Here is a 23,728-nt window from a genome sequence, read left to right on the forward strand (position 1 = left end):
TTAGTGCAGAGTGCTCGGGAAGAAGATTAAAAGAGGAAGATGGAGGCATGCCGTGTTCCGCAAATTAGGTAATTTTCTTGTGCATTATATTTTATTAGACATATTTAAAACTAAAAATAACCTAATTTTTAAAGCAATTATCATGTCTTTGTCATCATCAATGCAAAATAAAATATTAAAAGGGGCACAACTTTTATAAATAATGAATGATGCAATTTTTCTTGAATTTCATATATCATGAGGTAAAGTAAAAAATAAATTATCCATATCAATAAAACACAAGAACGATATTTTATAAACTTACTTTTTAAAAATAAAATTTTAAAATATTTCAACATATATAATCATTATGTTATAATATTATTTTATTAAAAGATAATATTAAAAATATATTATTCATAAAATGATATTTTTTTAAATTATCTCATATTTTGAAATAAATAATATACTCAATTTTATTTTGTAATTTAGAATGAAGAGAGTATGTTTACATGTTTTTTTACAAATTTCGTGTGATTTTTCATATATTTTCAATTTTTATGTGAATAATATACCTTATTATAATTTTATATTGTCGATTAATATTAATTTAGTTTAATGCTTCACATAACCAGCGACAAGGTTTTAAAATAAGCCGCTAGATCTGGTCACAAAAAAAAAAAAAAAAAAACCGTGGGGACTCTAATCCAGCAAGCAGTTTTTACCACCGAGAGCAAAATAGACGTCCCTTGCATTGCGCATTTAGCCATCTGAATGTGGCGTGTGTCACCCACGTGGATTACAAAACAAACAAGATAATCGTTACTACATGAGGGTAATAGTGGAACTTCAACCTCTTCAAAATCAAAAGCAGGCCCAACTCAACCAGGGAGGAGTCTCTACTTTTCCTCCCTCCACTTTTCCCATCTTCTCATTCATATCATTTTTTTTTTTTCAGTGAAAGACCACAAGTAAATTGTGTTATCCAAGGTGAATATTCATGTCATTATATAAAAAAATCCTTGCAATCCAGGTACAGAGAATCCAAAATAAGTATATTAAAATTATTAGTAGAGGCTTGATAGGTCAACTAATAAGCGCATGTATTTACTTTTCTAAAAGCATGATCAAAGGAAACAATTTAGTCTAATGAAATGAGATCTATGATATCATTGATAATGGCAATAAAGTAAATGATTGATAGAGAATTCATTGCAGATAAATGAAATAGCCTTTATAAAATTAGAGTATATATTAACTTTGTTCAACTTTTCAGCCCAACAGATGTTAAGTCCTTTCAAGATATTTATAAGCTCGGCCACCGTACTTGGATGATATCCAAGATATTTGAAAAAGCCTTTAATTCATTTGCTTTGTTTGTCTTGGATGAGTCTGCCACAAGAAGCTGCAGCATAGATATTGACGGAGCTATATGTATCCAACCTAACCCATTCTTTTTTTAGGGGGAATCATTTAGCTTTAGTTTTATCGCTCTTTTGATTCAAGAAGTCAATTTTAAATTAAAGGTATTATTAATGATAATATCTATTAAATGATTTTTTAAAGTATGCAATGAAGAGTGGGGAAGTGGATGAAAAAGGAGTGAAGAAAAAATGGAGTGATCAACTCACCCAACCCAAAAAAAAAAAAAAAAAAAAAGACAAAAACTCTGCACTGGGCATCCACTTTACTGTGCCTTGGCCGAAAAGAAAGAGAGAAACTAGGAGCCTATTTATTCAAGGTTAAAAAAATAAGTTAATTTTAGATAATTTAAAATGTTTATAAAAATAATTTTATTTTATAGAAATTTTATATAAAAATTTTTTTATGTTGGGTGTAATAATAAAAAATGATTGTCATAGTTATTTTTAGACTTATGATATCTTTGTAAATTATGGCTTATAAAAATAATTTATTTTAAAATTTTATTATATTTTTCATATTTTGTATTTTTATAATAATATTTTTCAACTACTATATTAGATTATTTTCAAAAATTATTTAAAGCAGCTTCTCAAGATAATTAAAAATGTGATTTTTTTTGTGTAAATTCTGAATTTAAGAAATTTAAACAAATATCATTGTATTCTACTAAATAAAATAAGCGATTTTTTTATGAAAAAACTAAAACAAACGAGTCCTTAAGAAAACACAGAACAAGCGCCTAAAGGATAGTAATTAGAATTGAGAAAGGCTTTTGTGGGCCATGATTATGAAAGTGGTTTTAGTCAACACAAGGCGATGAGAATAATATTTGGAGGCAAGGTAGAGTGTTTATCTTAAAATAAAGCACAAGCGTCTTCCTGTTTGGATACAGCTGATTTTGGCATCCTTCCTCGGTCGCATCTGCAACCATAGCCGCAGACATTGGATTTGTTCATGTAAGAAAGAAAGTGAGCATGCTCCACCACTTTCACCGGTTCTGCTTAGTGATTCTCTCAATCACTTGCCCTTCTCACCTTCCCTGCTCATATGACATATCTCGTTTCTTTATTCGTTCACAGTTCCTCGAATTCTCAATTTTGAATTGCCGCTGAGAGGCTCTTGTCACTTGGCTCCACAGACAACGACACTTGTTCTCCACTCACATTTGGATTGCTTGGCTAACATTCATTTCATTCCGGATCGGGAAAATTCGCTGCGATGTCGACTTGAGAATTCAGATTAACTATAATTCTAGTGCTGGAAATTAGTTCATGCATGCTAATAGGTAGCTCCTCATTCCAGCAATCAAACTGCAATATTAGAGCAGTTAATTTCAGTTCAACCCAGATTCAAGAGAAGATCTCTTTTTCCTATCTCAGATTAGCTTCCCTGTTCTTTGTGCGGGCACCATACTTTTTCAACAAATCATAGCAAGGTCTTTAATCTTGTTGAAGGAAAAGCAGTCTGCGCTCAACTTTTCCACCTCAAATTATACGAACCATTAGTTTGTGCTTTAGCACACAGTAGGTCTTTGTGAAAGAGGGGGTAATTATCTGTACTGGATAAGAGAAACAGCATTGGGGCTCGTCAGTTTAATGTTCCTTTATTACGAATACAGTCAATTTTTGCAGCAAAAGCTTTCAAAGAACTTATTAGGATAAGAAGAGCAAACAGTAGCAACAAAGAAGACAAGCTTTTCAGTGGCTAAATGAAATCAATTTTTAAAGCAACAAGGTCATTCATTATGACAGTTTACTGGTCAATAATTATCATTGGGCGGCTGTCACCTTAAAAGTGGTGCTGAGATCCTGAAAATGTTCAACGTCAAACAGTTTCATGATTATTAAGCCAAACCACATCATGATAGAGGGGGGAAATCTAAACAGAATGAGCTGAGAAGAAACTCAGTATCACTAATTTCGTACTTTCTGCTCAATTTGTTCTTCCGGATCGAATGTGAACAATATTAAATTATTTATGTACCATCACTCCACATCTCTGAAGAGCTTTATCACATAGGTTAAATGAATCAAATGTAAAGAAAGAAAGAACTTCAATCTGCAATTATACGCAAGTACTTTATAACTGACTAATACTCACCGAGAATTAACAATACAAGAGTTATCCATCACAACGATAAGAATTTCTCTTTTCTCAATAAAATCTGCAAGACCTCAAAATCAAAGTAACTCGTATCCTGCAGCTTAATGCAAAAAAATATTCGAAAGCCATGGGATACATTGAGCTACAAAATGAATCGCAGACAACGAAGATGATAATATCACCGTCCTAATTTCTTCTCATGCTTTCCTCACTATCTACAACATCCCTCTAGTTCAATAATCAATATCATTTCGTGCTTACGCGCCTAACTATGGAATAATCTTCGTGGCTTGTGAATAAGCCTCCGACATATGGGACAAACTTTGCTGTCGCCATCCATAATCCTGCAAAATGCACCGTAGTGAGAAACTCCTAGAATTTATTAATGGGTTAAAATCTTATTAACATCTTGAAATTTGTGTACCTCTGTGCACAGTCATAGCAAGTAGCACAATGGCCACAAGGAATAAAGAAGCAGTTGCGCAGTTCATCGTAGCAAATGACGCACAGTTTTTCATCATATAACTCCTCTGAAGAGGTGCTAGATGCTCTTGATTCATTATCGTCATCATCTTCCTCTTCATTTGTCCCATATATCTTAGTTTTCACTGGCAACATGGGCTCAGTTTCAGTGACCTCGCGTGATGTAGTCACAACACTTGTATGATATGTGTCTGACATCACATTAGTGCTCTGATCGCGGTCATCACCACAGGCTCCAAGATATCTCAGTATTAGAAATATAACAGCAACAATAAATCCTACGAGTGGAAAAAGGAGGCAGTTTAAGCGACAATTATATAGTAGACCTCCACTTCACTACAGCTGTTTAAGTGCTATTGAACGTACCTAAAAGTGCTATGTATGTAAGCACACGAGCCACAAAAGAAACTTCGACTGACCAGTCCCCATGAACTCCCTGTGGTCAATTTTTATGAACAGTTTCAAGTTAATTTGAAGAAGATCCACACACGCACACGCAGAGATAGGTAACACATGGCCGTGGCTTACGTTGTTGGTTGTCATTAGAGTTAGGTAATGTGTGTGAGGGAATAGGAGACTCAATCTACATAATCCGTTTGCAGTAGAGCAGAGCTTCTTGGCTTTGGAGGTATCATACACCATTGCGGATACATTAACATTCATGGTCAATATAACATTCCCGCCATTCATGTTTTGAACCCCGATGTGGTATCTATCGTCTTCCTCGACGAGGTATTCAGCTCCTTTACCTGGCAGTACCCATATATAGTCCCTAAGTCAAGAAGTAAATGTTTGTAGCTAGCTATCAAAGAACGTTTTGAGTGTGAAAGTTCATTACCATATATTGTCCCAGGGTCAGCAATTGCATCAAGGGATGTTTGTTTAGGCTGCAGTCGTTCAAACTTTCTTTCTCCTGCAAATTAAAAATGCAATCTGTCATTGGAGAGATTTGAAATGCTCGACCATAGTTTAAATCTGATGGGAAAATATTATATTTGTAGAATCAACACGAAGAGAAAGCGGGAAATTCTTCTCTAGTTACCTTTAATCACGACCCCTTCTAGCTGATTTAAATATCTGGCCGGTGCTTCCCAGCCCATGCGGATCGTGGAGCCCCTATTCAGCCACAAGGAAAAACCCTGGAAATGAATACACACTATCTTCAGAGGCATTCTTCGGACAATTTGAACAAACCATTCTGCATGTATCCCAAACTAACATTCTGAAGAGTTCCGAAATAAAATGTGGAATCGGTTACCTTGCGACTGTATGCCGCAACAACTAGGAAATTTGATGCACTCCAATTAGCCTGCACAATTAGCTCAGGTTTCTCTTCCAATGCATAAACGAGAACTTCACTGTTATAATAATCCTTTACTTCAATTTGTTTCACAAATACAGAACCTGCTTCCACCAAACGGGATGAACCGGGTCCAAGCACGAGACGAGAATCGCCAAAATACCCGTACCGGAGAATGACAGAAACTGCAGAAACAGAGAAAAGGGGATGGCCAAAGATTAGAAAGAGGAGTCAATGGACAGAAGATCGAATAGCAGATGAAAAAATTACATGCCACATATCCAAAGGGTGAGAGGAGTCAAAAAGCGCGCCAAATTCTCTTGCCATCGCTGAGAATGAGAAGGAGTTGAATGCAACCAGCGATGAGGCCGGGTTGAAGGAGGCGACCAGAATGTCCTCCGCATGGCGTCTTCTTGATGTGCTCAGTGGCTGTCACCGGGACAAGTATGGGGCAGAGGCGGAAGGGAAACCGAAAGATTGTCGGAAGCAGATAAAGAGGAGGAGGGAAGAAGACTGGTAGGTTGCCGTGGTTGATCACTGGGTTGAAAGAAGGCGGGATGTATAGCTTTCTCAATTTATTCAACTCAACTAACTGTAATCTGACGACAGTGGCGGGTATTTGAATGGCAAGTATTTTGAACATTAGGTGTCGCTATTTGTTCCGGTAAATTTTTTGGCCCATTGAATGCTAGGTGAATCCTCGAAGAAAATGGCACCTTTGGTGCTAGGATGGGTGGAAGATGGGAATGGAATCTGGGCCTAATGATCTTTTTATAATTTCTCTTGCACGTGAAGAAATAAGTAAAAGGAAGATTAAGGAAAGAAATAAAGACAGCCTTCTTTCGAACGAGATTGGCGTGTGTATACTCAAGAAGCTACCGATTAAGTGATGATAACATTAGATTTGCGAATTAATACAAATTTTATTTATTTTTTTATCCATGGTCTCCTTCTATTAAAAAACAAGTCCGTTTAGTAATTATTGATAACAATAGTTAGTTGCCATCATCGTATCATAGTAATAAACAATCAACATCACAGATATAGACTTTATAGCATACAAAAATACTATGTTGGGAAGCTATTTCGTTTATTTACATGTTTGATTTTTTATTAATTAAAAGTTGGTTTGTTAAAAAAGTTTATTTAATAAAAGTTAATTGTTATAATGAAATTTTTCTTTGACTATATTTTTTAAAAATTAATTTGAATAATAAAATTTATTTTTGAATGTACAGTTATTAAAAAATAATTCATAATAATTCATAATTTTTATTATACAAATGTAATATACTTGAAATATTTTTAAAACATAATAAGAATTTTAAAAAATAAAATTTAGTATGTTGAATAATAAAGTAAAAAATATAAAGTTGGATATATCAAAAAAAATTATAGAATAAATAGTTCAATATATATTAACATTAAAAATTAACATAATTTAAAAGAATATATATATATATATATATGTGATAATTTTTTTATTCAAAAAAAGTTTAACTAGCTAGACGAACCTTGTTTGGTTAACCAAATTTGTTTACATATTAAATAATAAAAATAAAAATATAAAATTTGATATATTGGACAAAAATTAAATAGTTGAATATACATCAATACTAAAAATTAATATAATTAATTTTTTAATTTATAATGCTAAAAGCTTGATCATTAGCTCTTATTATTATTATTATTATATTATTTAAATTATGATTATATTTTTAATGAATTAACAATATTTTTTAAATAAATGAATAATATATTAAATTTGGGGTAACATAGTTAATAACATCTCACTTTTTAAAGATTTATAAAGGAATAATATATTAAATTTAGAGTATTATAGTTAAATAACATCTTACTTTTTAAAAGATTTATCTTTTTATATACACCGAATATACTTTCAATAATATATTCAAAATATTTTTAAAATGTCCTTTTAGCTCTTTATTTTTTTTTTAAATAACATTGCACATCCCAAACATGAGAACATAATCATCAAAGTCAAAAGTGATGCACCCAAATGCCCCAAACTTAACAGTGTTTAAATTTAGAGTAAAATAATTTAACCTCCTCTCTATTTTATCTTAATTAAAAATGCATCCCTTCTATTTTTCAAATCTATATGAACTCCCACAACATAAATAGTTAGAAAATACAAGCATTTCCTATATTTTTAAGACTTTATTTCATCCATTTAATTATTGATTGACTGTTAAATCATATATGTTGGATCATAACACATCTTTTTAAAATATAACAGTCTTTACAAATCATTCAATTTATCAAAAAAATTACTTTTTTTATATTGTAATTTTTTTAGTCCTAGAGGCTCATTTATTTAGTAGCATTTTTTAAAATTTAAGTCTATAAACTAACTAAATAATGTTTCAAACATGCAGTTAAAAAAACTTAATAAAATAAGGATATAATATAATAAATTACTCAATACAATTTATATTCATTTTTTAAGATTTTTATTGATTTTAACACAAAATTTCGTATTATTTATATAAGTATCAATATACTTAATCATTTAAAGTCTTTTAAATTGGGAGATAGCGTAGAAAATTAGATTATAAAGGTAAAATAATGATTTTAAATTTTTCAACACAATTACAAATAAAACAATTAATTTTTCAATCTTTATAGTTTTACTTAATTAGAAAATTAGATTATAAAGGTAAAATAATAATTTTAAACTTTTCAACACAATTACAAATAAAACAATTAATTTTTCAATCTTTATAGTTTCATTTAATTTTTAATCAGGTGCTTGTAATTTTTTCCAGGGTCCTTGGACTTTACTCTGTTATAGGGGTTACTCCTTTTGCACATAAACCGTTAATTTGAGAGCCAAACACTGATAAGATGACTGTTAGATTTGATGTGGCGCTGACTAAGCATGCAAATGGATTAATTTTGCTATGTAAACTATGACTGGACTTTGATGGTCAAAACATGAGCAACGTGAAAAAGAAGCCTCGTTCCCTTAGAAAACCATCGCAATCTTTGCAAGAGCTATAAATCTTTGTTGTAAGGATGAGAAAGGAATAGAGCTATAAGCCTTTATATAAAAGCACTTCTTGAGCATCTTCTCAAGAATTCGGAAATTGTTATGATGGAAAATTTGGATAAACCGAAGTACTTTCCATTGGGATTTGGGAGGTTCAGTAAGTGAATATCGAAAATCTAAAACTCTCAAATCATCAAAAAAGAGAAAGAAAACCCATTATAAATCATCTTCAAGCAGAATGACTGAACCATCAGATTAATTACAAGCCATACTAAAGTCGTCCTCAAGCCAATCTTTCCCTTCAACATCGTCTTGGATAGCTTCAGTCTTCGATCTACCAATTTTCCCCTTCGACGGCACCTCAATTTCTTTCTTATTTGCGACGGGGTCGGCATCTTCTGCATCCACTTGTTTAAGGAATGAAATGTGAGTCTTGTTCAACTCTCTCCTGCAGACAATATTGATATGCCTATTCTCGGCCAGGAACTGAGTTACCTCCGACCACACCTTTTTCTGAAGATGGACAAGGTAACCCAGGAAACCAGGGACCGAGAAGTCGTGCCTTGACGACGATGCAGATAGAGTCCCGTCACAGTTTACGTGGCAAACTTAATCCCATTTGTATGCTTAGTCAGCGTCACATCACATTTAACACCCATTTTAACGGTGTTTGACTCACAAATTAGCGGTTTATGTGCAAAAGGAGTGACCTCTAAAACAGAGTGAAGTTTGAGGACCCAATAAAAATGAGAAAAAAAAAAAACCACAGGGACTTGAGTAAAAGTCAGGTAAAATTATAGAAACTGGCAAATTAATTTTGCCCAATAAAAAATTAAGCATTTTAGAATAGTTAACGGAATATTCTTGACAGTGTTAAAAATTAAACTAAATTGTAAGTTTTGAAAATAGAAATAAAGTGTATATAATTTTAGCAAAAGGAAAGAGAGGTAATTGTATTCCACTCTTGAATTTAATATATATAATAGTTTTAAATATTTAATAGTCAAATGAAAAATATAAATAGATAAATTATACTCTTTTTCTAAGTTGCCAAAAAGACATTTGACCTTATTTCTAAACATAAATTTTCAATTCACAAGTTATATTTGAAATAAGAAAGCATATTATAATTAGAGCTGTTAATTTGGGCTGAGCTTATTGGGCCGGTCTTTTTAAGACTAAAAAAAATTTAGAATTGAATTATTTTTTTGAGGTGTAAAATGATAAATTAAGCTTAAAGCCCTCTTGTATATTTTTTTTAAAAAATTAATATATAAAATAAACACTACAAAACCAAATGTTATGTGTAACAGTTGATGATGCTTCACAAGAAAAATAATCAAATTATATTAATGCTGATGATAATGGAAGTCATCAATATTTAGCTAATGATACAAATAAAATTTAATTATCATCGGTGTTGATTTTGTGATATTGCTATTTTTGATTAGACTTAAATTTATTATTGTATGTATTATCTTAAATTTATTATGATAGACTTAATGTTATATGTAATAACTTTTTTAAAATTTAAATATATTTATTTATAATTTTAAATTAAAAAATAAAAATAAATATAGGGTGAGAGCCTAATGGCTAGCTGGCCAAAATAGAATTGTAAAATAAAATTGAGTTTAATGAGATCAATTTGTTTAGGCCTTGACTCAAGAACTAGCTCTAATTGTCAGCTCTAATTACAATCAATTTGGAGCCTTTTTTTTTTTTAAAACCATTTTCGATCAGAAAGCCCTGATAAATGTTGAAGTATTCTCGTCCTATGACAAGGCCGGCCTTGCAATCCTATGGAGTTTGTTTTAGGTCAAATACACTCTTAACAGTGTTCATGAGTCGTTAAAAGTACACGACCCATACTAAACTACACGTGCAATATAAATGTCTTTTTGGCCATATATGCAATATGAGTGTTGATTGACGTTGATGGTATAATTACTATACTAAAGTTTTTCTGGCAAAAAAAAAATTACAATATTACAGTTTTATTGATTTGTTCACTATTCGACGGTGGTTCTGGACTCTTACAGAGTAAAAACACACCTGGTCAGACTATTCGTTTCAAAAGGGCCCAGCTGACAGTAAACGTAGAACCTTGGGAGCACCCGCCAATTCGCGCCAATTGGGGAAAACAATAATTTTAAAAGGAAACAAGTTATTGTGAATTTCCAAATGAGCATGAAGGAAAAATTTCGACAGCCGCCAATGGCGGCAGTGTAAAACAGTTTTTTGGGTTTTGGTCTGTGTTTTGCAAAACCACACGTGCCGCTCTTCCTCTTCTCTGCCAGCATTCCAGCAATATAATGCTCCATCCATTTTCAATTCATTCTCTCTTCTCTTCCCGTCGCTGGCTTCGTCTCGCTCCATCTCCCTCCAATATTCCAATCAACAAGATGGAGACCCGCGCGGCGAAGAGGAGGGCAGGAGCCGCTGTCATTTCCCAGAATGAGTCTTCCAACAAGAAGTGTGTGGTGTTGGGGGAACTTTCGAATTTATCCAATGCTATCTTTCCCGCCTTTTTTGATCAGAAATGTCGAAAGAAGAACCTCTCATTGGATGATACCAATGTCCAGCACAAGCAGGCAGCGCAAGTTGATTCCAGGTTAGACGATGACGCCAACCTGGACTATCAGCAAAAAACCGATCATCACGTCTCTCAATTCTATCAGTACCTTCATGAATGGAGGTAATTCTCGGTTTCACTCTTCATTTGATTTTCAAAATAACAGGAAAGAACGGATCAGAGTGATACTGAACAGTTTCTTGCTATCTACCTCGGCCTTCCATCTTTAATCATGATTGCTTGTGTCTTAGTTGGAGCCGAAGCGAAGACCAGTGCCAGACTACCTGGAGAAAGTTCAAAAAAACATTAGTGCTAACGCTAGAGGAATTTTAATCGATTGGTTAGCCGAGGTTGCGGAGGAGTACAAGCTTCTCTCGGACACGCTTCATCTCTCGGTTTCTTACATTGAAAGGTTCCTCTCTGCTAAGATCGTCAGTAGGCAGAGGCTTCAATTGCTGGGCGTTTCATCCATGTTCATTGCATCGTAAGGCTTTAATTAATATCTGCGGTCACGTTAATATTATTATGATGTACAGGATAATCACAGAACTTTAACGCCTGTCCTTTCTGCAGGAAGTTTGAAGAAATCATCCCTCCTCATTTGGAAGACTTCTGCTACATGACTGATGATACGTACACCCAGGCAGAAGTAAATATTCAGTTTTAATTTTTTTTGGTCAAAAATATCCAGTTTCTTTTAATTCTAGTAAATGGTCTTATTTTATACTTCGGGATTTTGTGATCTCTGTTAATTCCCCTAACTTCCCCCCTCTGATTTTTACGATGTAGGTTGTGGAGATGGAAGCTGATGTACTCAAGTCCTTAAATTTTGAAATTGGAAATCCTACTGTAAAGACATTCCTAAGGCAAGAATACCGAACTTTTTCTTGGCATTACTCTGTGGCGCAAATGCATGGAACCTGACAAAAATGAAATTGGGCTGATAGTTTGTATTTATTGGTTTTGGACTTTGGTTCAGGAGACTTGCTGGGATTGCTAGCGAGGGTCAGAAAGTGAGCTAAAATATTAAGGCGCACCTGTATTCATATTTGAAGAAACACCTCTTTTCATTCCTTTGTCATCTTTTTTCTTCTTTACTTTCAGACTCATGTATTGCAGTTTGAGTTTCTGGGATACTATCTTGGTGAACTGAGTTTGTTGGATACGATTGTGTAAAATACTTGCCGTCTATGGTGGCTGCATCAGCTATTTTTCTTGCCAGATTTATCATCTGGCCTAAAGTCCATCCCTGGGTAAGTATTTGATGTTGTGATAGCGTTACACTTCTCATTCGAACTAGTCAAGAGTAGTGTTTCAAAGTCAAAGGCACTCATCAAGTCGAGTGCTTGTGGCAGACTTCAGCTCTGCAAGAATACAAGTCCCATGAGTTAAAACCATGCGTGCTTATCTTACACGACTTGTACCTGGCAAGAAAGGCGGGCTCTTTGCAAGCTATAAGGGAGAAGTACAGGCAGCACAAGGTGATTTGTCTTCAATTCTCTCTTTATCTCTACCATTTTACGGCAGTCTGAGCTTCTAGGTGCCAAATATGACTGAATTGAGATCTTTATCTGAAACAGTTCAAGAATGTGGCAACCCTGCCATCCCCCCCGGAGATACCAGACACTTATTTCGAAGAATGGTGACGAAATGATAGTTCCATTGCATGAATGGTCTGGGGTTCTAATGGATAATTATCTGTTCCGTTCTAAAAGATTGCAGTGGAAGGGGATTGAATGTTTTTGTTATGCAGGGTGCTTTCCAACAAGGGATCGTAGGCTTCAAAAGAAATGCTGCAGGGAACGTAGCCTGTACAAGAAAACCCAGGATAAATTCTTTTGCTGATTCCATAAACATTTTATTACGGGCTCTTTTGATTATCATCTAAATTGTACTTTTAACTAAGGAGCTCCTTGTAATTTGCGAATCAGAGACAGCCCCGTTTTTGTCCTTCGACGGGCTGATCTAAAAGTTTAGTTGGGCTCTAATAGAAAAATTCATCATGCGATAACATTACTTCTCTGGCCCTGTTCACAGGGCAAAGAGAGAAAAAAAAATATCTTATTTGTAAAAAAACTTGTTAATTTTTAATGTTTCTCTTTATATTTTTATTTTTATTAAAATACTTTAAATAAAAATATCAGTAATGAAATCTAAAAATATTTATTAATAATAAAAGTGAAAATTTGTTAAATTTTAAGATGAAGTTAATGAGGTTTAAATTTTTTTTGGTTTCAATGGAATATGTAATAATTTATAAATAAAATTAGAGAGAGTATACATTAAGGACTCGAGGGCTCAATTTGGCCTCCCAAACTTCTAATTCTAAAGTGTTAGCTCAATTAAGTTGAAGTAACTTAACATCCTAACAACTAATTAAGGTTGATTTAATTAGTAAGGCTTTGACCTATAATTTATAAGGTTATGGAATTAAATTTTGTTATTGATGTATGACTTTATTAATAGATAATTTGTAAATGTTCTTTAAACTTAAAGACATACTTTAATTTTGATAGGTATTGAGACTAAACTATTTAAATTTTTTTAATAAAAAATAAAACTTAACACACCAACATACACTCGTCACAAATAAAAACAATTATTCTCTTTGTTTAAAAATATAAAGCTTTTTTAATCGAATTTCACCCTCAATAAAATAATTATCTATTTTTAAACTAATTTTATTTTTTTATATTTATTTCTATTAAACATTCTATAATAAATATAAAGTTATTATCAATAGGGGCACTTTTGAAAAAAGATAATGATTATACCTCGAATGAATAAAAATATTTTATATTTTTAAACATTTAACTTCTCAAAAAATACCTTACATTTTTAAATGGAAGGAGTACAAGTTATGAATAGTGTATTTTTTATTATTTACTATTCACGATAATTTATAAATAATATAAAGAGTATTTTTTATTATTTACTACCACTACTACTATTATTATTATTGACAACTATTACTAATATTTTTGTTTAATGTAAGTATAAGGAGTAAGCTATGTCAATAGTAGGGAATATTTTTCTTGAGGCACTAAAAATAATGGTATTTTTTTTTCATTAAATTGCTATATATACAAAAGAACTAGGAGTTCCAACTCCAAATCATTTATTCAAACGATGAAATTGTATACAACTTACTACCACTAGTATAATTATTATTTGTTTTCTATGGGCTTTGCACTTAAATATTTTTGGTACATCTTTCACTTAAAATTTTATTTGAATTAAAATATCTCTGTTGAAAAAATGAAAAATTAATATTTATCTTGTATATTAAATAAAGATTAAAAAATTTACAAGACAGGCTGAATCTGAAAAACACTGAATGACTTATTTACACATTATATGCGACGTTTGCTGGAGCCGTCTAATTTTTAGCATGAAATTTGAAACTGTGCTGGAGAAATTTAACAAGTTAGGTCCCTTCAAACCAAATTGTGAGCTTTAGTTTATAATTACAAATTACAAAATATGAATTACGAACATATTACTAAGGTGGCTTATTCTGTACATATCAAAGTTTCCGGTAAAAAAGTAAATATTAAGATTTTATATTTCAAAGTGAACAAATCACTGTGACAGTTGCGTGAGCTAGATCAATTAATTCATACCAGATATTATTGTAAATTTCCTTTTTTTAATCTTTTTTAATATATTTGATCTCTTTATCATAAAAAAAAATCCTAACAGATATTGAATTATTTATATATAAAAAACCATTAGTGCAAATTGGTTCCACTACATATGATGAGGGAAAATGTTCCATTGTATTGGTAAGGGGAGATTGTTCATCTCATGGTATTTTGAGCAACTGGCACAGAAACTAATGAACATCAAAATAATTTCGTCATGGACGATAATTCTATACTTCTTAATTAAGTGCGTACAATAAACGAGAATATCGTCAGGAAGCCATGCATCCGTCGTTGTCGTTGTCAACTGTCGTTTAATTTTGTCATTTTATTTCCTTTTACTTGCATTCTTTCTGCAAAGAATAAGCATCTGATATTAAAATAATTTTTATGAAAAAACCTACAACTAAAAAGGCTGCCATTACCTAGGCTAGCATCTTGGTATTGACGAGCATTGGCCTATTGCCATTGGGATAGTGGGATAATTTTTCCACTCTCAAATCAAAATGATCTTCGTAAAATCTAAAGATAAAGTTTGATTCTCATGTAAAAATTGGTAAAAGATAGTATAAGGGTGCATGTGTATTTAGATACCCTTCTATGGTTCCCAAAACTCCAATTTAAAAAAAATTCCATTCAAATAGGAGTATTTTTTATTTTTAATTTTATATTTAGACTCTGGAACTTAATTGTAGGATAAGCTATTTAAAGTTCCATCTAATAATCAATTATTTTGAAATATTCCTCTAATTCTTTTTATAAATTATTTTCATTAATTTTATCAATATCAATGTAAAAAAAATAAAATAAATAAAAGTTTATCAAATTTTAAATATGTTTTTATATAATAAATATGAAAAGTCAAATCATATTATTTTTTCTCTCATAAATAGTAATTTTAAAAATATTTTTTAATTATTATTTAAAAAGTTATATTATGATTTTTAAATAAGATTAAAGGAGTACTATGTACGATCTAATAATCAATTTTATTCTATTTCCAAATGCTCCCCTGATTAGACGAACTGAAATGGGGGAAAATGTAAGAGTAACGGAAGAAGACAGGGCGATGATGCAGTTAAACATATTGATGAGGTTTCCAGGTCAAGTGGGAATTTGATAATAAGAAAAAGCGAGTTAATTATGGACACTTTTAAGAATTCTGACTTTTTGATAAAATGAGTTGCCGTGGCAGTGGTGAACATAAAGATAGACCCAGAGCAATTAACGTAACACGGAATCACATACGAGGAAGAACGAGAGGCCATTGGCCAAGCCTGCCTGCCGTGGTTCCAACTACAGAATAATGAGGGTCATTTACTCGAAACCCAACACCACCTCCACCTGGCACCTGCCATGCCAAGGAAAGCACACGAGAAAATCAAAGTGTCGAATCCCCTGTTCGTGATTCAGTGATTTACTCCCAGGTCATTTGCTTGAACCCTTGCTTGATTGGTCTCGCGCATGATTTGACTACTCAAATACGTCTGCTTTAAGCAACATTTGCCTCATTTGTTTATGAAAAAGACTCTGCAAATATAGGACTAAAGCAATGCATGCAGATGTCCTCGGAAGATTAAAAGAGCGCAATTATTCCACCAGTTTGGGGTCGACGCAGAGACTTTTACCCAAAAAAAAAAAAAACAGAGAGAATCATGTATAATTGCGAGTGTGTGTGTGTAGAGAGAGAGAGAGAGAGAGAGATTGTTAAAGACAGAATTAAGTGGCTATAATTGGGTTACCAGAGCATGGCACATAGAGCCACAATAAGCAGTTTCCCTCAAGGCGACAAGCAAGGCCAGGACAAGAAAATGGAGAAAAAGCACTAGAGCCAGATTCTGAATTCTGAATATATAAATGCGTCATGAATTGGAGCTGGAGTGAGCCTTAATTTCGGAGGAACGGAGGCCAGAAGAGGAAAACATCAGAAAGGGAGGGAAGGAAAATCAAGAGGGTTCTCGTGAAAGACAAAGAATGTATTAAAGCAAAAGCAAAAAAAAAGTTGCATCGTGAGACGTGTCCCTTGTTTGCACGGTGTACTCAATGAACATCACTCTACTTTCTACATCACCTTTTCCTTCCGTCTACACTGCCCAAATAAAGCCTAATAGCTTTTCCCCTCCAATCGAGTACTTGCTTTTTGATTTTTCCAACTTGCCTTCCGATATAAGTATCCCCCGTTCTCCCTCTCTCCCTCCCTCCTAAAGCCAAACAATATGCACTTCTCGCGCTTCTCTCTAGTAGGCTGGTTTCAGAGGGTTATAGTTTTTGTGCTTCTCGCATTCCTAGTGTGCGCAGAAAAGGAAGAGTCCTCTGTGGTAGGCTTGAGCAACCGCACAATAACGAGCATGGCAGGGAATCAGAAACAGAGGGAGAAGCAACTTGGAATGAAGAAGCCATTCGACGTGTACTTGTCACGAAAGAGGAAAGTCCCAAATGCATCAGACCCCCTCCACAATCGTTGATCACTTTCCTTCGAGCTTGTAGTGAGGGGAAAAAATTCGAGAATAGAGGTTGTAAGTGTTGTCGAGGTTCATATTCTGCGAAGAGAAGTATCACTGTACAATATGGTTTTGAGGTTGGTGCATTTGTCAACGGTGGTTGAAGGTTGTGGGGAAATGCTGTTTCCTCCTCGGAAATCACGCCCGGGCTTGATTTTTCATCAATCAGAGCTTTTGCCCCTCCCTTCCAGATATCTTATGTTGTACTAGAATCTATACTGGATTTGTAAATTGAATCTGAACATATAAAGTGTCGAAACTTTGTGATGATTGAATTCTATGTGCGTCTGTTTGTATGGGCAAGCTTTCAACTATATTGTTATATTGTGGCGTTGTCCCGGGCTTTTATTTACTCGGTCACATTTGGAGGCAGAGTCCTGAATTCCCCATTGAAGCTTGGTTGATTGTGGAGGCCATTGGTTATTCATCTAACTTGTCTCAATGTGTGAGTCCTAACATATTAGTTAGGATTAGGAAACTGTGAATGATTCCTTCTTTTTTTTTTTGGTTAAAAAGAATAATATTTGGAACGAACGACCGGGGATAAGGGATTTGTTGTTGTTGTTGTTGTTGTTTTTTTTTTGGGGGAGGGGGGGGGGAGGCACTTGTTGTAGACTCTGGTTTAGCCTTTTAAGGAATCTCTCGACATTCACAGGGGCTGGGAAGTCGCTGCTCATTCTATTTGGAATTTGGTCTTGATTTAGATTCTCACCTGCATTAGAATTCAACAAACACTCATACAAATGTAGGTGCGTGAAGTGGCATGTTAGAAAGCATCGCATGATGTGGCTAACGTTTATTTCAAATTGTACCTGCTCATTCGTGATTCTTGCTTAAGGAACCAGATTACTAATGCATTAAACAAAATGTTTCTGAATAACATTTAAGTTTGGTTTACATGGATGGAAAAATAGGAGAAAATAGAAAGAAAAGAATATTGAGAGAAAACTTCTAAAAATAACATTTGGTGAGTTTTTTTTTCTCATAGTATTTTCTTCCCATATTAGATCAGTTGCATTGAGAGTACTATTGGCCCAAATCAGTATCAATTTTTTTAAAAAAAAATTGACACACACACACTGAAAAATTGAAGTACCGTTATACCATTTAAAAATCAAGACATTGATGTCATAAAATTGGAAATTAGAGGGGAGTGTCGAGATATCCATGGCAACAACATTGCTCCAACACTTAATGATAGAATCAATCTTGAAAAATCTCCTTCGAAAACAGTTGAATATTAACTCTCAACGTTGTAGCGATTACATTAAAGTTCCTTGAAGCAGTGTAAATCCCATCATGTGGTCGATCTGAAGCAAATGAGGTTAAAAAAACTTAGTGTCTGAGTGTGGTTTTGAAAAGCAAAATCGTCATCATAGTTGCTCAAAGGAGGAGGCCGAAGCATCACTCTGAAAAGAATAATTGTCTTTTGTATCCATAAAATTAGAACCGAAGCAAAGGTAAGTATTAATGTTGTGAAAGATGGAATAATTTATCGAGGAATGACACTTCAAGACCAAATGGTAAACTTAATTTCATCTTGGGACTAGATAATTTAAAATTCTAATAAAGATAAAGCCCTTCATTAAAGCTAAAAATAAGAGTTAGACTTGGTAGATTGCTCATTTAGATCCGTTTTTATGATGATTTGGGTTAAAAAAAATAACATTTTTAGGAAATTTGAGCTTTGAAACCTAATTATAACAAGCACTGAAAAACAGGTTTAAGTTGAGGCTCAAGTGACTCATTTTTTTGTTTTACCTAAAAAATAAACTGTTTGCAATTTTTAAATTGAATTCAAATTTTAGAATACATGTTTATACTTTAAAATTAAAATTTATATTATTTAATTTTAATTTATTAACATTATAATTTGTATTTTTAAAAAATATGAAATATTATAATTAAATTTTTTAATTTTTAAATTTAAAGAAAATGAACTGATGAGCCTAGCCTTACTCTTTGAATAAAGACCAAGTTTTAAAAAATAATTAATTTTAAGATAATCAAGTTTATAGACTTAAACCTTATGGGCTTGCCTCCTTGACTTCGGCCTTATGTGATATTTCAAAAATGAACACTAAGGCCTCGTTTGATATGATTGAAAATTTTTAATGAAATCGGAATTGAAATCGAAATTAAAATCGAAATCAGAATCGAAATAGAATTAAGTTTTAAAAGTGTATTTGGTATGAAGATGGAATTTTAATATAATATTAATTTATATATATACTTAAAATAAGAAAAGACTAAATTATCTTTTTTTTAAATTAAAAAGACCTAACTTGTTATAAATGGATAAAAAAGATGAGGATAGTGGGATTCGTAAATTAAATTCAAGAGAACTGAAGCAATTTCATGGTCAATATGATGGAATTAGATTTTAGCATTTTTGGTGGAATTAAGATTCTTAAGAATTACAACTCTTGCATATCAGTTATGCTTAAATTAAAATTTTATCTTTGATTTCATTTTTATCTTGCCAATTCAATACTACCAAACATGGCCTAAAGGCAGACATCAAGATTTGACATTAAATGATCAAAAGTCAACAGGTGATTTGATTCTGATATTCCAAAATTTGATAATATATAAAGCACTTTTGAATACTGTTTAATCTTGAAATAATATCAATTCTTGAAATATCGGTTTTGAATTTGACAACATGAAAATCAAATTACATAATGAGCTTTGATCCTTTATTGAAATTATAATATCTTTTGATCATGAACTAAAATTAGATTTATCTTTAATCTGTGATTCACTTGTAATACATAATTTTTTCCTTGAATATCGTGTGATACATAAATAGAAACAAGAAAACAAAACAGCTAGTGCACACATTCTTCTCATCATCTGCCATTTCCTTGCAAAAAGTACCTACCTAGGCTATCCAAAACATACTCTGTAAGATTGTGGGCTCAAGAGTTAACGAAGGACTTCAATCCAGTGCTGTTCAGGCAAAACTCGTATTACTTTTGGGAATTATGAAGTTGAACTGATGAAATGTGGTTGTGTTTGAAAAACAGAAAAAAGGACGTTGGAATCTTGAGCCAGGCCCAGGGGCGGACCAAGCGTACACGCATATGAAGCCCATCTTTTGACCCTTCAACATGCACCATTTGATGCCCACCTGGAAAAGCCTTCAGTTTTATATCGGGAAATGACTTCATTTCTTGCAGGCTCTTTTCGTTTTCTATTAGAACTAAAAATTCAGATGGACTGAGCTTATTCAGACTCAATTTTAATAGACCTGATTTTCAAAAAGTTTGAATAATTAAACCTGGTCCAAATTTTGTCGGGGCTTTGGGTGGCTCAAATACTCAAATTTTATTTTAAAAATTATTTTTAATTAATTTTTTAACTTTAAAATTAATTATTTTATTTTAAAAAAAATATAAAATATATATTTTTGATACTTAGATAATGTATAGGACTCAAATATATGATATTTTAGTATAAAATAACTTAAAACTTAAAAAATTAATTAATATTTATTACATTTTATATTTTTTTTAAAAAATAAATTTTTTATTCGAGTATTCAGGTCGATTAAGGCTAGTTTGAATAAGCTTGAATATAAAATAACCATAATTTTTAAAAGCCCAATCCTAAAGTTTTTCGTGTGAGTTCGGGTTAGTTCATCAGGCTTGGCCCAAATTACCGGCTCTATTTTCTACATTAACTTTCATCAGCCAAAAAAAAATCACCTGGATTTCTTCAATAAGAGTGCGTACGCATGTGTATGTGTATATGTGGGAAAAAATAACAATAATTTTTTTAAATATATAAATGATAACCAGCCTTCTCAAAATTTTATAACTTTTTTGAAATCTTTAGTACTTTTTGGACATTAATAATTTTAAGATGAATAACTAAATTGCCCTTTGTTTAAAATAAAAATAATGGGTTTAGCTCCAGCTTCCTAATCACAACTTTTGTTATTTAAATTATAAAAATTAAATAAAAATTAGAACTTCTCACATAAATTTTTTTATAATTGATAAACAAGTTCTAAAAATAACTAATCATAATAATGACTTTTATTTTATAAATTATAAAAATTGAATAAGAAATCACAACTTCTTATACGAAATTTCTTTTGTGATTGATAAATAATTTTTAAAAATAACTACTCATAATTTTTATTTTATAAATCGCAAGAACAACATGATTTTATTTTTATCACTAAAGTCCAAGTTTTAAAAATAATCAGTTATAATTTTTATTTAACAATCATAATTTTTATTTTGTGAATTGCAATACTTAAATAAGAAATAACAACTTTCCATGTAAACCCTTTTTTTATTTTAAAAAAGGTACAATCATTCAAAAGAAATTGTAACATTCAGGAAATATTTATTACATTTTTAAATTGCCCATCATATATAAAATTAAAGTCTATTTTCATGAGACATATTTGTTTCATTATTAATCACAAGGGCATTTTAAAAATTTTAAATTTCAGACATAACTATTAAGATTAACAATTTTTCTTAAACTATATAAATCAGTTAACATTTTCTTATATTTGAAAATGGATGGATTACGTCAAATCAGATCACCCAGGGGAACCAAGAAATAGTCAGTGGAGATCCATTCAAACAATAGCAATACAATCAGTAATCTATAGTAAAATATTCCTATGAGGAGGTTCTAATTAATTAACAATCACGAAACTCATAACTTATTTTGGAACTGACGGCATATTTATTCAGCTCACCAATTAAAGTCAATCCCTCTGGAAGCACCATGACACACATGATCCTTCAAAATTGTAACCCACTCCCCCTATCACTTCTGTTTCATGCAGGACTTCTTCTTCATGACATGGGTGTTTGATTTCCCCAAAACATGCATAAATATCAATTGTCAGCCAATCAAGAGTCAACCATTCAAGGGTGGAGCTAGGATTTAAGAATAAAAAGAGTTAAAATTAAAAATAATATATATTATAAAGTTTTCATGAAGTTTATAGTATTAACATGTACCCCCTTCATTAAAAAAATTATAAGTATTTTTTGAGGAATTTGATGTATAAGCAATGTAAGGCTTTTTTAGTCTTTTAAGATGTAATATTATTATTTTTAAAGTGTTTATATTAATAATAACTTTATATTTATTATAGGGTGTTTAATATGAGTAAATATAAAAAAATAAATTATTTTAAAAATATGTGATTACTTTATTGAAAAGTATTAAGATAAGATTTAATTAAAATTTTTTTATATTTTTAAATAAAGGAGTATTAAACTATCAACATATGATACTAAAAAAAATTTAAAAATCGGGGGCGTGCTCGTCGCCACTTCCTCCGCATTATCAACAGTTGCTATATATATACAAAATGACGCATTATAAATATCCAATAAAAAAAAAACCAGATATATGGGTTTCATTTCAGACTATATATATATATATATATATAGCTGACCGCAAAAGTTTGGACAGTTTTGATAACGATGAACTTCAATCATTTCATTTTATTCCTTCATTTTTTACGAATTGTTTAACAATTCACTGGGCAGTATTTTTGTACCAGAGAAAAAATGATGCTAAGTAATTTGTACTCAATTTGGCAAAGCGGGTAGTGATAAATTTCCCCCACGGCTACTGTCATCCGCATGCTCGTGCTGAGCTAGGCGAGTGATTTCATTTAAATCCACATACTTTGCAACCACGTGTTATACACACTTTTACTCTTTATGTCTTAATTTGAGTTGGAATATTACATAATTCCATAGAAATTTCAATTTCACTCGTATAGGCATGTGCTATTGCTTTCAATTACTTGTTTATTTTATCTGACTATTCTCTTGATTCTTTTTTTTCCCCCTAAAGTGGGATTCTGTCAAAGAGGAGAAAACAAATCATGATATGATTGTCATAAGAAGACTCAGTTATTGAAAACATATTTTATTATTTATTTCATATGTCCTAGAGACTGTGAAATATTTAAATGATTAATGGGGTTGAAATACATCGGGATGTATGATCTATTGCTTGAAAATGGCTTTAAAAATTATATCCCAATTAAGTTGCCGTATATATCAAGAAAAGAAAAGGAAATTAGAATTGACTTATTTTCATGGGGCAAATTTTGACCAACACTTCAAGCCGCGAAATGCTACATATATTCATACCCATTATACGTAACAAGGAGGGGAAATAACTTTATGTACGAATTTGGGAATGAAATCAAACGAGATTATTAATTATTAATGACTTCTAATAGGTTTAGAATGTTGGCCCTTTTTTTTTTTGGAGCAACTACTATGCATTCATTGGCGGAAAAGTAGTTCTCGCGGAATTGATGAAAAATATCCGGAAAAAAATTATTTGATTAAAAATGTAATAAACATTAAGCTAGTATGCTTGCCAATGTAATAATCTGTTTGATTAGTCTGCTAGTACAAGAAATTGTGCCTATTTTTCCACGAGAAATATTTATGACCGTCTGTGTTGCACGCAATCGCTTTGCATTCGTCATTAATTTTTTTTTAAATATAATACATAATTGAAGAATGTAGTGACATTTAGCGAAAAAAATTACATAAGCATGGAATTTTGGGGCATATATGCAAAAATAGCATCGCCTCTTATAAGAAATAAAGATCAAGTTGAAGATTGCAGCCCTGGGCCACCAATATAACTCTATCTTGCCTCACTCTATATATATATATATATATATATTTATTTATATGA

At 31.9% G+C, this 23,728-nt stretch overlaps 1 protein-coding gene and 1 pseudogene across 1 annotated transcript; one reads left to right on the forward strand and one right to left on the reverse strand.

Annotated features, from left to right (window-relative positions):
- Positions 1-3,440: 3,440 nt before the first annotated feature.
- LOC129303451 (E3 ubiquitin-protein ligase APD2-like) lies at positions 3,441-5,845 on the reverse strand. Its single transcript, XM_054942776.1, has 8 exons — positions 5,565-5,845; positions 5,249-5,475; positions 5,033-5,129; positions 4,829-4,903; positions 4,519-4,739; positions 4,357-4,426; positions 3,932-4,268; positions 3,441-3,851 (listed from the first exon to the last, which is right to left on the reverse strand). The coding sequence occupies exons 1-8, from the start codon at positions 5,692-5,694 to the stop codon at positions 3,773-3,775; spliced, it is 1,236 nt and encodes a 411-aa protein (XP_054798751.1). The 5' UTR covers positions 5,695-5,845; the 3' UTR covers positions 3,441-3,772.
- Positions 5,846-10,708: 4,863 nt separating this feature from the next.
- LOC129302518 (putative cyclin-A3-1) lies at positions 10,709-12,879 on the forward strand (annotated as a pseudogene).
- The last annotated feature ends 10,849 nt before the right edge of the window (positions 12,880-23,728 follow it).

Source organism: Prosopis cineraria, unplaced genomic scaffold, assembly GCF_029017545.1.
Source record: "Prosopis cineraria cultivar Desert tree isolate PC_DT_omini unplaced genomic scaffold, ASM2901754v1 PC2, whole genome shotgun sequence".
Lineage (NCBI taxonomy): Eukaryota > Viridiplantae > Streptophyta > Magnoliopsida > Fabales > Fabaceae > Prosopis > Prosopis cineraria.